This window comes from Gadus chalcogrammus, chromosome 5, assembly GCF_026213295.1.
Source record: "Gadus chalcogrammus isolate NIFS_2021 chromosome 5, NIFS_Gcha_1.0, whole genome shotgun sequence".
In the NCBI taxonomy this organism is placed as follows: Eukaryota; Metazoa; Chordata; class Actinopteri; order Gadiformes; family Gadidae; genus Gadus; species Gadus chalcogrammus.
Window position 1 is genome coordinate 4,405,145 of NC_079416.1, and position 19,022 is coordinate 4,424,166.

The following is a 19,022-nucleotide window of genomic DNA, read 5'->3' on the forward strand; positions in this document are numbered from 1 at the left end:
TGCTGTAGTACAAAGTGAGGTTGAAAACATTTTTTAATAAAGCCACTAGATTAAAGAAATGTTAAATGGCTTAAATCAAGTGAAGGGATTTAAAAGTCTAAATGGAGTAAACAATGTAAACCTGCAAAACGAAAACGAAGCCGGTATGAAACTAAAATTGTGATTCTGAATAAAGTTTAAATGATATCGAAATTCCGTTTGGAGTGTGTAGATTTGTTAAGGTATACGGTTACAATGTCTTAAGTAATTTAAGCGTCAGAATGGGCAGACGGCTTCAATGGGACCAACTGTAGAATATGACGGTTTGAAACTAAAACTGGGATTCTGAAGAAAGTTTAAATGATATCGAAATTCCGCTCAGATATTACAAGTGTGTAGATTTGTTAAATGGTTTGAACGAAGATAAACGGTTGAAAATTGATTTAGTTACGTCAGTTGAAGTACCCGAGTACTCCCATTGACTCCCATGTTAAATAAAAGATAATATTTTAAAAGTAGAATATCCTAAAAAGTATAAAATATTTTAAAAATCTGAAAAGAAGCACAGAATATTTTACAATTTGAATGGAGTCTCTAGGTGAAAATTTGAGGAAGGAGATAGGTCCCAAACTTTGTAGAGAATGAGAAAGAAAGAAAGAAAGAAAGAAAGAAAGAAAGAAAGAAAGAAAGAAAGAAAGAAAGAAAGAAAGAAAGAAAGAAAGAAAGAAAGAAAGAAAGAAAGAAAGAAAGAAAATAACTTAAGAAGAACAATTAGCGCTGCATGCAGCACTCACCTAATAAAGCAAGTAATAAAAACAGAGAAACGAACCACTCACCCAAGGCTCCACTGCCTTGGGTGAGTGCCTTTGGGTGAGGGTCGTTTGCCTATATTTCATTGTATTAGGCCGGGGGTGTGTCGACTGGGAAGCCTTTCCATAATAAAGCTCACGTGTTCGGTGAGCTCTTATAGCCACTTGGTGATCGGGCGCCCTCTAGTGCTCAACATTTGTATGGCAAAAATAGCAGCACTCAGGAACAAACCAATACACTAAAATGTTTGTATATCACAACGTCGTAAAAAACAAAAAGCGCTTGCCGGGTTCATTTTAGTTCATCTATAAACAATACGTTCCAATATAACGGTAACGTGAAATAAAACGAAACACACAGAAGATTCATCGATATTTTGTCAAAGGTAACTGTTTGACCGACCCCCGTTGAATGAGTACAGTGGTGGCGTCCTGTAGTATTGAAGGCAGATCTGCTAAAACGCGTTGCCAGATTGGGCGGGAAATCTGGCCCAATCTTGCAACCCTGGCTTCAGCACGCCTGCAGCCAGGGTTGCCAGATTGAAGAAATTCGTTTGATTGGAAATCTGGCAACCCTGCTGCTAAAGCGCTGTTTGTTTTCGAACCCAAGAGGAAGAAGCACTTTACCCTTCACATATCGACTGTTACGACGGCTTCAAATTTATTTCTATCGTCAAGTGAGTTTTTGGTCAATTTTGACCCGACCTGTTAATTCCACCATGGCTCTGTGTGGGGGTGTCGGAGCCATGGCTCTCCCCAGCGAGCTCATCGTCCACGTCTTCTCCTTCCTCTCCGACCGGGACAAGCTGCGGGCCTCGGCGGTGTGCTCCCGATGGAGGGAGTGCCTGTTCTACCCGGCCCTCTGGACCAGGCTCAAGCTCCGGATAGGCGGCGGCTGTACCGGCGGCGGCTGCGGGTCCGAGGCTACCCCGAGATTAGAGTTCCTCATGCGGAAGTTCGGCTCGTTCGTGCGGGAGCTGCGGCTGGAGCTGGCCCCGGTGGACGGTCACCTCGGCCCGGTGGACAGTCATCTCGGCCCCGCGAACCAGGGGGCGCCTCCGGGCAGGACGGATCACGCTGCCCCCCAGAGGGACCACGCTGCCCCGCTGCAGAGGGACCCACAGTCCTCCCCACGATGGAGAGAAGCGACGGCTACCTATCTGGACCAGGTGTTGTGCGTGCTGACTTGCACCCGAAACAACAGGTATGGATGGATGCATTGGATGTGCATTGTGTAGATGTGTATTGCATGATATAATTAAGACACACAGATATTACCCACTATCCTAAAAATGAGGAAAATTACGTCGCACGTTGCAAGAAGCCCTACTAGGCGTTTTGAGCTATAAACAAACCCTGACATCAGCAGTGACGTCATGGAGTCTGGTGGGTGCATTCTAGCAAACTAAAAGGATGACTTTTGAATTTTATTTGAGCCAGGTAGACGTTTCACTTGGCTCTGTACGGAATGGACGTGCTATATGAGGTACGGGCAGGCTCTGTCGGACGGACGAGCTCTGTGTGGGATGGACGGGCTCTGTGTGGGATGGACGGGCTCTGTGTGGGATGGACGGGCTCTGTGTGGGACGGACGGGCTCTGTGTGGGATGGACGGGCTCTGGGACGGACGGGCTCTATCAGGGACGGACGGGCTCTGTGTGGGATGGACGGTTTCTGTGTGGGATGACGGGCTCTATGAGGGACGGACGGGCTGACGGACGGACGGGGTCATGCATCCAGCAGCCGAATGCATGCGGTGTCAAACGCGAGTCTGCGTTTCTTTTGTAGCAGGTCCCTTCTCCTGGGTTGTATTGTTGCACTGGCGGTCACACCAGCAACAACAATACAGCCGCACCGGTGGGGCCGAGAGAATGCTAGGTGACTGTGGCTGCTACTGTAATGTTAACGCTGAGATCAGCATTGACACCTGCATCTCGTTTCAGCGTGTACTGTAGACTGATTAAAGAACAGGTGGATGACGTGACCCTGAGCGCACGGATAAATTCTGCGGTGATGGTGGCCGTTTGACAGATTTAATTCGGTTCTACAGCTTTCTGGTGCTGAAAAAGTACACTTCCAGAGCCTTCCACATCACGAAGCCCATTGCTGTCCATGATAGGCCTACAAATAGTCATTTGCACCATAGCGCCCTCAAAATCGAAATTAAGATTCTTTAAATCATCTTGTGGTCGGTTGACTTGACTTTGTCACATTTTCCCTCTTAATGAACCAAGTTAAATTATTGATCCAAAATAAGCTGCTTAGCTCCCAATCTTTTACTTCTTTTTTTTCTGTTGCCCTGTGTTGAACATTGTTGACATGTTGTATCATGGGTGCTTTTAGATGCTTTCTTTCCTGATGAAATACTCAACACTGGATGTCAGGCATACAGACTGTATTCTTCTTGGCGCTAGGCCTTGGCACTTATTTCACTTCATCACAAAACATGAATGATATTCAAGCCCGACCACCAGGCATTCTCATGTCCACCTTTACTTGGAAATGATTTCTGCCTTCATCTCGCTAGTATCAGTTCCCCTAAGATGCAGGCTGTGATGAGGCTTTAATAAAGCCATCCATGCAGATGGTGTTGCTAGTCCTGGCTTTCTGAGGTTGATCACTTAAGATGGGGTGACTGACTGGATAGAGATGTTTGGGGAATGAGTAGTGTTTTGAGTCAGCTATGGTGACCTTGACAAACGTATGCACCTCAATGCCACTCCACAGCACCACAATCAAATGCTATTCAGTACTTGCGCATAAAACAATTGGAAAGTAGACACAGGAGTTTTCATTGGGTGATTTGAATTTGCGTAAAGAAGATGCATGTTAAGATGAATGCAGACAAATTTCATGCATTCTGAATGTGACATATTCTTCAAGAGAGTTGTTTTCCCCAATTTATCAAACAATTATAAAACCATAGTATTTCATACTTTAGTTCCTAATATATTTCAAATTTCTCATCATAATTGGCATTCAGCCATTGACATTCCACTGTTTTACAGACTCCATTATTAGGATAATCAATTGATTAATCAACAATGAAAAACTGTCAGTGAACACTTTTCTAGGTGTTTCCATACCGTGTATAGGGTTGTACATTATGTGAGGTTATGTTATAATGTACTTCTATGTCGCCATCCCTTGTATCCTTCAGGAACCTGAAGGAGCTGAGTATGTACGCAGACACCTGTGTCCTCCAGGAGGAAGGCCTGTTGGACACCTCCTACCTCCAGCACATTCACCACGGAGACAAGAAGGTTAAAGAGTGAGTGGCAGGCCGATGGCAGGATGCCATTTCAGTGACAATTTTTAGTTATTCAGCTTATAGCCAACAAGTTTGTTTTGGTGAAATATTGAACAAAAAAAGGGATTATGATCTTTTTGGTTGTTTCAATTGACATCCTTGTAATGCACACAATGAATTCCACACTGAACAAGCCTGTAAGGTAACATGGACAGCTCCCTCTGCTTTTGCTTGTTGTGGCACTTCTACCGTCGCACGTAAAGGTTTGGTTTTAATCCTACCTCTCTCTCTGTCTCTCTGTCTCTCTGTCTATCCGGTGTCGGTCGGTCGGTGTAGGATCCAGCAGCTGTTCATTGAGCTGTTGTCCAACAGCAGACAGCTCCGTTGGCTGTCGTGTGGCTTCATGCTGGGCCTGGTGACGCCATGCTCCCTGGCCTCTCTGTCCAACTTGTCGGCCCAGAGTCTGCAGCACCTCAGCCTGCTTGACCATCAGATGGGTACGTGGTCTCACTGTTTACTCCACACCTTCCTCAGGACAGTCAGAACTCGACTAACCAGACCCCCCACCCTTCATCCTCCTGCTGCAGCGCCGCTCATCAGTCCGACGGAGGTGGAGCGCCTGGCCGGCCTGCGCTCCCTGGCGCTGGACTTCTCAGACCTGACCTCGGAGCTGTGCGGCCTGCTGGCGTCGAAGCAGCGTGTCCCACTGCACCGGCTCTCCCTGCTGCTGAACGCCGCCACCCTCGAAGGCACGGCCACCGACGATGACTGGAAGGCTCTGGTAACCCACCGCACCGCCACACATGGTTCAGTGTTCAGTCCTCACCGACCCGAAACAAACACGGCATCAATCCACTGCAATCTTGTTCTTACACTTTTATTGAGCTTTAAAAGTCTTTTAATAAAAACTATGAAGCTTGTGAATTTCATATATTAAAAAAATAAGATCCATCCGACCAATGGTTTGTTGAATCAGTTCTTTTAGTCATCCTGGACACTAATTATAGTGCTAACTCCTTTAAAAATGTAAAGTATTTTTATTTTTTTATTTTTGGGGATTTAAAATTATGTCCATGCTCTGAATCACACTCATGGTGTCCAGTGTTAATATTGAATTTGTAAGATGGTCTTTAACTTAACTGGCTAAAGTTAAAACTATCATTACCTAAGTGAAAAACGGAATTTAGTATTGATTCAGCTCTTTGGAATAAAAATGTTGGTGTTTTTAGCTGAAGGCTTAAAAAAATAATCTTTTCCAAATGTTTCTGCCACTGGCCACCAGACATATTTAGGATCAGCTCTAGCCTCACTGCAGACATCCGCCCCCTCCACACTCCTCACAAGTGATCGGCAAGTAGACCTTGAACTGTGTTCCACAAACACAGCCTATTAATAAAACACGGTCAACAGGATCCATCTAATTGGTGTGCCTTTCCTTTCAACGTGTTCAGCAAGAGAATATAAACGAATCCATGCAGATATCCAAGTGTAACAGAGCTACATCGGCGCGTTAATGAGAGGAAAAGTAACGGCGTGGGACGACCCAGCCTGCCTAACGAGCCTTCTCCACACACAGGTCCGTGTGAGTGCAAACCTGCGTGTCTACATCATGGCCCTGGAGGTGGACGGGGGCGAGCTGCTGCGCGTGCTGAAGCCCAGCCTGCCGCTGGAGCGCCTGCACCTGGACAGCTACAGCTCGGCGGTGACGGACGGGGCGCTGGAGCTGGTGGCCCAGCAGTACCACAAGACGCTCACACACCTGCTGCTGCTGCGCGACGACGGCCACTACCCCGACCTCAGCGTCAACCGCAACGAGGACCCGCTGGTGCTGCTGGCCTGGCGCTGCACGCACCTGGCCGTGCTGGTCATACACGGTGAGGGGGGGGCTCCGTGTGGGCTGGCTTCAGCTCAGGAGGTAGAGCGGGTAGACTGGGAAGGGAAGGTTGCTACTTCAGTCCCCGGCTCCTCCTAGCCGAGTGTCGAGGTGTCCCTGAGCAAGACGCCTCACCCTGACTGCTCCTGACGAGCTGGCTGTCGGCTTGTGTTGTTGACCGCCATCGGTGTGTGAATGAATTGCTGTAGGTCGCTTTGGATAAAAGTGTCAGTAAAATCCCCTAAATGTAAATGTGAACATGTCTCGCTCCGAGTCTTTTGGCGTTCTGTACCAGTACGCTGTTCCAGTGTTGTCTGCGTAACTCTCGTTGAAAATGGTTTGTTTGTTGGTCCGTGCTCATCTCGCTGCTTTTAGTGGTGGAGTCGCCACGCTCATGGCTGATGTGTGGCTGCTTTGCATGCCAGCGGAACGGGCTAATCTCCACCGTTTTGAAATGGCAATATTTGGTTACGTGTAATTAACTGAGGTGTGGTCTCTCCAAAACAGACTTGAGAATAATATTTGTTTAGACCAGGGATGGGCAACTGGCGGCCCACGGGCCGCATGCGGCCCGCATCCTCACTCAGTGCGGGCCGCATCCTCACTCAGTCAGGCCCGCACATAATAAAAAAAATAAATAAAAAAGAATAATAATAATTGATTGAGTTACAGAAAACTCGGTCAAGAAAGATGAGAAGAATTCATAGAATTCGAAGGCAAACCCATGCGTCTAGTTTGCTTAGAAGCGATATCAGTCATTAAAGATATCCACTTAAGTCGCCACTACAACTACTACAACTGCTTGTTGGGTTTGAGTTCATTGAGTTGTTGCACTTATTGTTGGGCCACTGTTTTTCAGTTTTTTGACTTCATTGAATGATGATGTATGTGAGCCCTTTGCACTGATAAAAATACTGACCATTCATGTGGCTGTTTGAGCATGGAAAACATGAAATGAATGTATGTTGGTTCAATTAACATACCGTACATAGGTTATGATTCTGGATGATTTTTTAGGTAGTGGCCATCCCCGTATAGTTGAAGTGTGCAGTCATGTGGCCCTCCGATGCTTATGATGAAAAATGTGGCCCTCTTTATCATGAAAGTTGCCCATCCCTGGTTTAGACCAATCATGTAAGTAGTGTTCTGTAAAATGGTATCCAATGAACTTCCCTGACCTACTGGCCACTGTAGAAATACACATACAAAAATCCTCTTCTGAAAGCTTCATCCATTCTCGCAAATGAGTTCCTCATCTCCAAAAAGGAGACCAGGCGTGTCTTTACCAGGCATGTCAGAAGGCACACCAGCTCGGTGCCTTCTGGGCCCAGGAGCTGTTCTGTATAATAGGACTACTGGATCCCAGACTCACTGCGGTTAAACCAAAGTGGAAAAATGCATCTCACAGGCCTTTATCAATGTTCATCCATGAGGTACTTCTTGGTTTGACTTTTAAAGCAGAAACGTTTTTCCTATGTTGCTCACTACGTAGTAAAGGGAAATGAGACGGCTCACCCTGACTGCTACTGACTAGGTAGACGTGTGTGAATGTGTGAATAATAATAAAGCTGTATTGCAGACACAGGTCCATGCAACACATCATACATACAGTATATATAAAAAAAAAGGAGTTACAAAAATACATACAGGCTATTACGCCAATGCTGTCTTAACCTAGAAGTGAATCTATAGCAGCTTTTCAGAGGGCTGACACATAAAACTAAACGTCAGCCGTCTTAAGAGTGTCCTCACAAGTTGGCACTCTAGTGGACACAAACAAATTGACTGGTACTATGCCACCTAGGGACATGAAGTAGCAGCCTCATTGCATCATTGTATGCTATCTTGAGCCTAGTATGCATACTCTTTTTTCTATAGTTGGACCAAAATTGAGCAGTATATAACGGTGTGATGTAGGTTCTAAACAGGGAGCACTTCAGAGTCAGAGCACATAGAGAACTTCCTTTTAAGCATGTTAGCTTGAGCATACATTTTACAGCGCTGTCGGTAGAGGTCTTTGGCTTTGAATGAATGGTTGTAGGTGACTTTGGATAAAAGCGTCAGCAAAATCCCCTAAATGTGACTCCCTCCTTGGCCCCAAACTCCAGGCTACACCATCTGGTCCCACAACCTGGTGGCCATCTCTCGGCTGCGGGGCTCCAGCCTGCGTGTCCTGGCCGTTACCGAGGAGAGCATCGACTTCGACCCCGACCAGTGGACGTACGTGGAGGGGGACCCCGTTCACAACCTGGTCAAGGAGGTGTCCCTGGGCCTGGGCCGCGTCTGGCACCCCAGCCTTGACCCCAACCTGGTGTTGCCGGAGCCCACGCAGCACTTCCACCGGGAGATGCACGCCTTCAGCACGGGCATGTAGCTTCGGGGGGTTGGATGGAGGACTGGGGCCCACCCCAGGCACCGGGTCTGAATCAAATCCTTCACCAGGCACCACTTAGGCTGTAGTCGACTACATCTTATCTATGACCAAAAATCAGAACTTGATCTGTAAGCAAACTAACCCTATATTCATGATCTGATTTGAGTTAAACTATTGTTTTTTATTTATTGACATTTCTTTCCATCATTAGAGTTTAGCTTTTTCTTTTCATTGTGAGCATACCTGCTTGGTACCTTGGTTTCGAATAGAGATCTTCACGTTGCCAAGTTCTCTACGTTAAAGAGTGATTTTCTTTTCTCCTGGGGCCTGGTTTGGTTTGTTCTGGCCCGGCTTGATCCATCTCTAACTTCCTGTCCAACTTCCTGTCCTAACTTCCTGTAATTCCATTTCGATCTCATTCACCTCTTTCATTTTCTTTCCCCCTTGCAATCCAAGTGCAATGTGTCACCTATATAAATACGGTCTGTGTCTATTTATATTCAACTATAGGACTATACTGCTGTGGGGATCAGAATAGGGCTCAGCTGGTTGGAGGGGAAAGTGCAGGTATGGGTGGAGTGCAAGTTGTTGAACAAATTCAAATGGTTTTATTTCTTGCTGTGTCTGTCTCCGTTTCTGTCTGTGCCTACCTAGCGATGGCATTGCTTAGCTTCAGCTCACATACTCCTGGTTGTCCTGGGCCCATATCGTTTATTTTATGAGCACCACTGCTGGTCTTTTGTTTCATAGTTGGCGAGGGTGGGTGCTGAAGTGGCTGAATGAGGCTTGGGCATCTCAAATCTCCCTAAAACTGGCTATGAATATTCCAAATCCTCCTGTAATGGCCACAGTTGGTAACTCAAGCCTCCCATTGGCTATCTCGCTGACCAACCTAGGGATTCTATGTCAGGAGATGTTTTTGAGAGTGACGGAGCCACCACGTGAGGATGTTGTCATACTTATGTAACACAAAGTCCTGCTTGGTTCTGGAGGACTCCAACCCATTCAAATAGCTGTTTTTAAAAGTTTGACGTCCATCCCGTGGTGTACTATCCCATCAGGGCAATTTGCCTTATCAATAAGTCCACTGAAGGTCTTCCAGACACTGGGAGATGGGTGGTTTTAGTGCTCTTCCGTTTTGTCCCTTCATGCTCTTCCCAGCTTTGTGCCATCCTCAACTGGGAAGAGGCAATTCAGAGCTTCTTTACTGACATTATCTGTTGCCTCCCGTAGAGAGAAAGACTGAAAAGCAATCGAATATGAAGTCAGACCAACTTTTGTTGTCCATCACATTGGTAGTCATCCTCAAGGTATTTTAAATTTGAGCCATATACGTTTTATTAACAAAAAGCTTTCAACGTGCAAGAGAGCATGCATATACTGCCGAGTTACTGAACCAAAGGGATTTGGGCTTTTTACGGCGGTTTGAAAAGGAAAATCCCGCCATGGAAAAAAAAAAAAGTCTAGTCTTTGCGAGCATAGGTTGTCGAAAGGTTAGGATGCCGAAATAGTATTCGTTAATAATTGGTTACTTTTATGAACCTGCAAGCACTCTGCAACCTTTTTTCCTAGTTTTGTTCAATAAAACAAATGGATTTATGAAACACTGAATGAACATAGTTGGTCTTGCGTAAGTATTTTTATTAATGCAAGGCCAAATTGTGTGTCGATGCTGCACATGATAACATTTTACTGTTCTCAAAGAGGTGGTTACCTAGCGACAAGCAGCCTGGACTCAAATTCACTGATTACCATTGTGAAGGTTACATCTGGCTGTGAAGGGCAACACGCATCTGGGTGATCTGTACAGTAGGGTGTTGATGATGGACAAGACTTGTGAACCACCACGTAGTTTGTTAATGTGGGAACTTTCTTATTTCACAGATGCCTTGAAAACAACAGTATGTGTTCCAGTCCTTTTGTTGTTGTGGTTGTTAATGATCCAACGTGTCTCAGACCTTTGGCTTTTCCATCAAGACCTAGTCGTACATTTATTTTTCAAAGATTAAGGTTTATAAGAAAGGATGGCAACCCCAAGCCGTCAGTCCCATCTTTACTGTGAACTATTGGTGTGGAGGTGGGCAAGGGGGCGTAGGCCTTCACACTATCTCAACCTTTTGACTGGCACGGTCAATATCGTCTAGCTTTGTAGCTTGTGGACAAATGGCCATGCCTGCAGATGTGTGTACAACCTATACACCTATCGCTCCGTCACAATCGATTCGGGCTCGCGGAATTTGACCGATCTCTACAAACTATGTTCAAGGTTATGGTACATGTGGAGAAGATTGAAACACTGGGGTCCAGAAGAGAGCAAGTGGCCTTCAACACGTCTCACAGGTGTTTGCCACACGTTGACAATCGCTGGCCAAATTCTTCCATCTGCATTGCCTAAAATATTATATGCCATAACAGTGTTGCAGAAGCAAATGATGCATTCCAGTTATGAATTGTGTATGGTGGACATATGTAACCTAGTATTCAGTCCAGGAAAGAAGTTAGCAGAATGTGTGCACATAAGGAGTCCTCTGGTAGTTGAGCTGTATTTGTGGTCCTGACCTGATAATCTTTATAGACTTTGGATCACAACTCAGGATTAATACACTTTGCTACCTAGATTCTCTTCAGGTAGCTTTCTGTGGCTTCGTATTTGAACCAGGCACACATTGAAGGGGAAACTGCAATCCTGCAAACCTGATAGCAATTTAAAATGGTCCCTGTTGGCGAGTTGTGTCTTTATCTTTTTATTGGCATACTAATGAAAGCAAAGGTGGAGGAGAGCCCTCCTCTACAGAATTTATTATGAGGCTAGCTAGCACCAATATGCTCATTATAACGCGAACACTTTGACAAAGTCTCCATCTGCTCTTTCTTTCGTACACTTTCTTTGCTGTATCATATCTCATTGGACATACAATGGGCCGACTATAGCTGTAATAAGTGACAAAGCCATAAGCCTTGATTCCTCTTCTAATGGATATTCGGTTCTATATCCTGTCCAGGACAGATTGAGTAGTAGAAGCGGCAACAATATTTACAGATGGGCTCTAGGTCCACTTGCATTCAGAAGTGAGGGCAGAATAGTGTTTCTGAACAATGCTTCCGGCACTATCGACATTCTTGCATTGTAGTTTAATTTGGCTGATCACTGAAGTTACAACATTGTAAGAGTCTTATCTTGATGACAGAAGCTTGAGTTATGCATGTGTGCCACTACAGTCTCCCCTTCCACAACAGCAGAAAACTGATATTATTGATTTGTTCTCAGGGCTAGGTCATGTTTTCCTTATTTTTGAGGATGAAGGAAAAGTAGAGGTGCTGTAATAATAGCTCAGGCCAATGTCTTTAATGTATTTACGATGATAGTTACAAGTGTATTAGTTGCAGCTGGATCTACTGTTCTCCTGAAAGGTTTTTTCTTTTAATGCTGCCAAAGACCATGACACAACTATTATCAAATCCATGTCTGAAGTGGCCACAGACTGACTGACTGACTCTGGCCAAAGACTACAAGGCACTCTATGGCCGTTCAGAACACCCCTAGTATTTCCTTAGACAGTCGATTTTATTTTGACCCTACCCCATGCCACATGGTGTCTGATGTTGTTCGGTAGCGCCCCGACCTTGACCAGTGTCTGTAAACAACGTGAAAATGGGAAAACCCACAGCTGTAAAAAAAAATATCATAAGAATACAAAAAAAGGAAGCGACGTGAACGTTTTTTTGTGATTCATCACCAGCTGGCTGTCAGGCTTGAACTTGTCCCAACACTTACAGCGTCTTTGAGTTCAGAAAGCCTGCAGGTAGGCCAAAAGGGCCTTAATGTGCAACTCCAAGTCTGAAGTTGTACTTTGTTTTGCATTTCTGAACACTGTGGGCAACCAAGAAGGAACAAAGGCCGAGGCCATACCTCTTAGGCCGAACCTTAGAAGTGGTGGATGGATACTCTTACATGGAACATTCCAGATGGTGTTATGACTGGGTCATTTCTCAGGCCATCTTAGGGACTTGGCAAACTTTCCGATGTGTTTGGTCACGCATTCAGATATTTGTACAAAGAATTATTTTTTTACTTTTTGGTCCTTTCTGTTTAAGAAGGTATCGAGACTGCTGGCTGGACAGGACCGGTTAGTGAGGTACTCCAATTATAATGAGCCTGCCTCGGCTCCTTGAATCTTTGTCTGGGTTCTATTCCTAAGAGCACCCTATAAGAGGATTCACCAGGTAGCTTTGTCCACTGAACAAGGGGCAACAAATTCCGGCCGATGGTTGAAAAAGACACCTGGCTCAATGTGAACCCAACGAGGAGAGATCTTTGCCGGCCAAAGCCACCTTCGTGAATGTTAATACGGGTTGAGAGGGATGGATTGATGGCAGCAAGTTGACCGTCCCCCGGTACTAAACCCAATCTCTGAGATGTACATTCCAAGCAATGGGAGAGGGAGGTGCGAGGGCACAGCACAGTATTATTAGCCTCGTTTAACATTTATTCTACACTCAAGACCCATACAGTATGTACTCCATACAGGAGTCAAAGGCTTTGTGTGTGAGCGCACTGAACAATTTGTTACACCAGAGCGGTAAACAAATGCATAGAGAATACAGCCTACTGTTTACAGATCAATAACGCTCAGACCGCGTTGACGTTTAAAGCTGCTTTTAGCGTCGTGGCTCAGTTAGGTGCAGGCCGCCGTAGCTCCAATGGAGGGAAAGTTGTTTTACTGTAGTTTATCATAGGGACGTCTTTGTCTGTCACCCATGAGATGGTATCTGCTGTGACTCCACCAAACCAAGCAAATATAGCCTGATACATATGCTATGGAAAGTCGTTTGTGTGGGTGTGGTAATGTAGCACCAAATCAGCAGTCTGTGCCACACCTGCACTCATCTAAACATTGTCAACACCGTTGTTAAAGGCAAACCCAGAGCCACAAGTATAACATGCATTCAAGCACTTTCCAAGTCCACATTAAGTTACCAGTGTTATCTCAACCCACGGTAGAATAGTGCAATAAATCATGGTGAGTGTTGCCAGCAAACAAATGGTCCACAATATTGCTTGTGCAGTCGTTTATAATAACAATATTGAGACAACTTTGTGAGTGGCAGCCTTGGTACAATGTGGCCAAAGTCTTTCAGGCTCTGGGTCAGCCTCAAAGGTCGACAAAAAGCCAAAGGGACCGCACCAAACAGGAGTTATGCAATTGCTATATTTGTTGGCATTTATTGTTGCAGACTTACCAGTGGTTATACGATTATCACCTCGCCCTAACTTTAGCCAATGGGAAAAGGCGTCCCTGAGGTTTGAGAGGTGAGGGCCAGATTAAGTCGATGTACTAAGGGGTGATTTTTGGCACTACTCATTGAGGACAGGATTTGAGAAGCTCGCTTGTGTGTTTGCTTTTAATTATATTTTTCTGAGACCTTTTAAAATACAAGTTATATTTATATACTCAATATTGAATGAACATTGCCATCTACTGAATACAACGTAGGAACATTGGAAGTGGATTTTTATAAGGAGGAACCTCTCTATTCGAGTAACGGCTGAATACAGATGAAGGCCGCCTCTAGGTCAGGGGTTGGTGCAGGAGTTGACTGATCATCCTCTGTAGCTGTATGTTGGGAGGCCGACCCCGTGCTCTCCTGTCAAACCGATCCAGTCTGTCGCCGAAGGAGTGTGTGACTCTTCACATTCCTGACAAGTGTACTGACCTTGAATGGAGAAGCATCAACAGCATGGCACATGTAGTACGTCTCACTGACTGTTTCAGAAGGTTAGGTAGGGCTAAACCTTGGGAACCACCCATTATACCACCGACCATTGCTAGCTCGGCAGTGACTCTAGCCAACTCTGGCGTTTCATCACGTAATGGTGACTCAAGGTGTTCCTTATTTTCTGGTTCACAAAAGTCAGTCTTAAGAAATGTAAAAAAAAAAAAAGAATACAGAGCCCAGTCCTCCTGAAGGGCCAGCTGGCCGGTGGGCCTGCTCTGTGAGTAATTCTATACAACTATGCAAGAGAAATGCATACACCTGTCCACACCTTAATTTCTTCTTAAACTTTATTTTTTTCCTCTCATGGCCGTAACTTGGTAGAAAAATCTGGTAAGGATTTGCAATGACTGACTACACTTGGCCTTATGACGAGAACGATGACTATGTTGTGACTACTCCAAAATCTCACGAAATCCTACTTTTATTGTGTTTATTTGAGGCTGTTATAGATTGTGGTCAACCAGCCCAGCGGCAAACTCTTGGTCTCTGTGAGACCGGCTTGAGGCGGCTCCAGTTTGAACATAACAATAGCAATACGAATGTTGTGCATTTGTTTAAATCAACGATAGTTTGCAATAACGGCAGTCTTACTTAAGTGGCCACAATGGGGTACTAACAGTGCTGACGACGCCTTGCTGCGTATTAAAAAAAACAAGAACCAATTAATGGCGATACATATGATGCACACTAAACACAATGCATATTTGTATAGATATCAAAAATGTGTTACCGTGCTGTACAAAGTTATAGAACTCATGTCCAGGTTCAATCTATGAGTCCACTTTGTAAAGCGAAGAGAGTATTTCTTTTTTGTGTGTGTGTGTGTGTGTGTGTGTGTGTGTGTGTGTGTGTGTGTGTGTGTGTGTGTGAGAAACTTGGGCGCTGGGGGTAGGCCAGACTGGATTTCAAATGCAAACACAAAACATCGATTGCTCTATTTTTCTTACTTTAGGTCAAGATGTTTAATCGTAATTAAAGAAATTCTGAGCAGTGTGTGTGAACATATTAATAACGTGTGTGTGTGTATGCCCTTGTTGGTCAATCAGCTCCAGGTGTGCTATTTAGCTAAGAAAATATTGCAAAGTGAAATTACACAATGGTTGTAGAGTTGACCCATTTCAGAACCATCCCTTTTTAAAGTCATGTTTATTCTTTAATTTCTATTTGAAAACGTGTAAGAGCTGTTTACTTCTGGCTCCATCTGTGAGAGGGAGGGAGGGAGGGAGGGAGGGAGGGAGGAAGAGGGTTGTTCTGGTCAGGCTGAAACTAGCTCGCCAACAGTTTTATTGTAGGAAAAAAAAATGGTTTTGTGGACCACTGTTCATTTTGTGTTTGAAAACCAATGTACATAAAACTCCTTTACTGGCTGGTATAAACTGGGCATCGGAGGGAGAGTGCAACCGGCCGAATTATGTTTTGATTTGCTTCTCTTTTAATAAGTGAATAAAATAATTAAAACCCCTGAATGTTTTTTTTTTTCTGCGTTTTCGGTCAGTATTGTGTTGTCAAACCCAATCCTTATGATAATTTTCTTCTTTTCTTAAAAAGAATTGTCTTGGACCTTTCAGTTGTCAAGAGATATGGCCTGCTCATTTGAAGCAGGGGTTCCAAACCTTTTTCGCTCCTTTTTTTAAATAATTTTTCAAGATGGTTTGGGTCATATTCACGACAATTAAAGTCAGTCTATGGCTCCCTTCAACAATGCAATAATATAGAAATATATATATTTTTAAGAGACAAAATATATGAAGTCATCCGAGACTTAAAGGTAGTGCAAGGCACAAAGCTTAATCTACAGCGGTTTATTTGCATATTAGGAACTAGTTGGCAACGAGGGCTATTTATCAGACTTTTTTCAACTTTCAGAGCAATTAAAAAACAAAATCCATTTCTCCAATAAAAATAAGTATGCAGTCTGTGTTGGAAGAAATATAACTTTTATTGCCCAAGTTATAAAATATGACACTTTTTTTGTTGCCTTTTCTGGAAATATTTCCCGGCCCGGTTCTAATGGGAGGTGGGGAATGGTGTTCCTTTAATTATCCAAGTGGCGCAAAGTTCCTATTGTCACTTCATCCTGTACTCCTGTGTAATTCTGAATTAAAACACACAGATGATTTCACAAGCAATGTTTATTACATCTTTCTCTTTACAATACAAATTCCATCATTGTAACCTCTGGCCCTTCAAAAGGCTGCTCTTCCAGTCACTGATCCAATATGTATCACCACGGACGGCACATAGCGGAAAACATTTTCCTCCTGTTCCCCTCCATTTCAAATTACCATTCTATTAAGTCAGTCAACTAATCGCTGAATTTAAAAGGTAACAATGTGTTTCATTTTCATTCACATTCTAGCATAATTTAGTCCTCACTCAGTCTTTAACGGACCAGTGATACAATCCGATATCCAGAGGTCACATGATATTTACAATTGAGTAAAGATTATCTACAGAAAACTATATTCTCATTTTAGTTCAGGTGAAACCAAGAGGACTGACATGGGCAGATTACAGCTTGCCATTCTTCTCCAATACTGTTCAACCATACACCATATTCCCCTATACAAACGGTCGTCCGGAGGGATCTGACAAAGAATTAAGGTGGCGAGGCTGGTTGTTTCGGTTGATAATCAGTGTTTGTCTTTTGACCGCCAGCTCAAAAACAGACAGAGCGTGTATATGTGCTCACATGTTGTTCCTGCTGCGTAAGTCTCACACAGGAAACGGAAAAACAGCCCGCAAAGGTCTACCAGACACCATCACCATGGCAACGACAGACGGGAAACACCTGTTCACCGCAAACACCAGCAGCGAAGACAGAGAGGAAGGAGCGGAGAGGAGAACACGTGAAGCAGGAAGGATGAGTAAATGTGAGATGAAGCAGGTTTATCATGTTGCTGCTCAGAACAATCATTAAAGTGAAGACGTATCAAACCCAAAGAGGGAAGAGCATCCAGGATTCTCAGTCTCCTTTAAAATGTCGTACCAAACCTGAATGAAACTCCCTTAAAGGAACAAGGAGGGGCAGCCCTTCAGAGGCTCAGAGGAGCTGGTGCGGCGAGGGAGCCTGCCCGCTCGGCGCTGGCGGTGTGGGCGTCTGTTCTGGGGGGCTGACCCGGGGGTCCATGGAGAGAGGAGGTAGATGGGCAGCGGGGGCTGGGGGAAAGGGAGGGCGCACCCCAGAGGGATAGGGGGACGGGTGGTTAGGAAGGAGAGGAGGAGGGCCGCCTGGGGGCAGCATCCGAGACGGCGGGAACATGGCCCCTGGGTGTGGAGGAGGGCGCCACACTGGGGGAGAGAGAGAAACAGAAGAGTTGGAGGAGGAGGAGGGACAGTGTCACCACGCCGCAGGGAGGACAGGGCACAACGGAAGGTCTTGTTTTATATAATGTGTCGTAATGGTAAGCGCTGTGTGCTGCACCAAAGGTATTCAGCAGTGCTGGAAGTTACAAGGCTGCATTGGGCCCCGGTGTGAGTGCCTGTACACGCCCATATGCTGGGGCAGACCCTGAAGAGCAGAGCTCGGATGAACACACAAGCAAAGCCAAGACTCAATTAAAGCTGCAAGCAGCATTTTACGGGTGCCAAGCCTAAAGCCGACCAAAAAGACCCTGTCAGACAATTAAGACCCGAACAGACCATCAAGACCCTGAGGCAGACCATGAAGACCCTGTCAGACCATTAAGACTGTGACGCAGACCATTAAGACCCTGACGAAGACACTTAAAACCTTTTTTGTTTGCATACGGTTGACAACGCTGGAATAGCATTAGCTTGGATCCGTTGATTCAAAATTTCATGACTGTACGTCAAAAGGCTGAGGAAATATGATTCTTCAAAGTATTCAATTGATTGCTTTAGCTCCCCCAATATTCCTATTTGGATTAACTTTAGCCTGGTTAACCTATGCTTCTTTAAATACACCAAGTTTGGTGATGATTGACTCAAGTTAACCCCGCCTTTAGCCACCTATCATTGATTGGGCTAATTTGGACGTCCAGCCGCCATTTTGTAACAGGTTCTGGGTTTCCTAACCACATTTGCTCAACATGAGGAGATAAAAATGTCTACAGGATTTCATGACTGTAGAAGAAAACGGTCAGATAATAAGTCTGAAAGTCTGCAAAGTCTGCAGCTATGTTAATTGATATAGCTCCCCCTATCGCCCGATCTGGGTACAATTTTGAGAGGTTGCATTTTCAGTTAATTGTTTCACCGCTCCCTATAGCCCGATATGGATACAATTCTGAGGGGTCCATCTTGACCCATGTGCCTTTGACTACACAAAGTTTGATGAGGATTGGTTTAAGTTAACCTTTCATTTTGGCATTAAGTTAATTTTGGACGATTTTGAGCCTCTGGCAGCCATGATGTTTTGTCAATCGACTTCATTTTACTTGAGCAGTTGCAACTTTGATCCCCAACAGCCAATAAGTTGGTCCCGCTCAAATCAAACATACCTTCTATGAACTGTGGTGATTTTAGTCACAGGCGATGCCCATTTTGATGCTATGCCTAATTGAAAATATGTTGACTTTATGCTGTTGAGAATCAGATTCTCAACAGCATTTGTATTGGACTCAAGATCATTGGAGTCCATTCTGATGTTGATGTAAGCTTTTAAGTCTTTATACGTTTTTAACCACACCCTTTTTTAGAAGTTAATGGCTCCTTGGCGCTTTAGTTTTTATTGTACAGGCTTCACTTAATGTCAGATTGAAGACATGGGTCCATAGATGATAGGTGCTAAAGGATTTTTGTCTAAGTGAAAAAACCTAGGATCCTTAAGGAATTTAGTGTTTTTAACAAAGTTTGAAATAGTCTAATTAATAATAAATCTATCCAAATAAAGTCATAGGTTCTTGAGGCATATTTGTTCACAATGAGGATATGGATGTCGTAACAAAGTCTCATGACTCTAAATCATAGCGGTTATGAGATATGTTTGTTCAAAGTT

At 44.5% G+C, this 19,022-nt stretch overlaps 2 protein-coding genes across 4 annotated transcripts in view; one reads left to right on the forward strand and one right to left on the reverse strand.

The window, feature by feature from the left end:
- Positions 1-1,292: 1,292 nt before the first annotated feature.
- On the forward strand, positions 1,293-15,266 carry LOC130382478 (F-box only protein 33). Its single transcript, XM_056590258.1, has 6 exons — positions 1,293-1,992; positions 3,948-4,058; positions 4,374-4,534; positions 4,625-4,818; positions 5,614-5,911; positions 8,019-15,266. The coding sequence occupies exons 1-6, from the start codon at positions 1,508-1,510 to the stop codon at positions 8,282-8,284; spliced, it is 1,515 nt and encodes a 504-aa protein (XP_056446233.1). The 5' UTR covers positions 1,293-1,507; the 3' UTR covers positions 8,285-15,266.
- Positions 15,267-15,676: 410 nt separating this feature from the next.
- ctage5 (CTAGE family, member 5) overlaps positions 15,677-19,022 on the reverse strand; it is a 30,113-nt gene continuing 26,767 nt past the window's right edge. The window contains exon 22 of one of the 3 annotated variants that reach the window (XM_056590257.1): positions 15,677-17,353. In XM_056590257.1, coding sequence (XP_056446232.1) covers positions 17,106-17,353 — 248 coding nt within the window. In that variant the 3' untranslated portion in view covers positions 15,677-17,105. The remainder of the gene's footprint in view (positions 17,354-19,022) is intronic. The other 2 variants (XM_056590254.1, XM_056590255.1) reach the window with 2 other exon arrangements.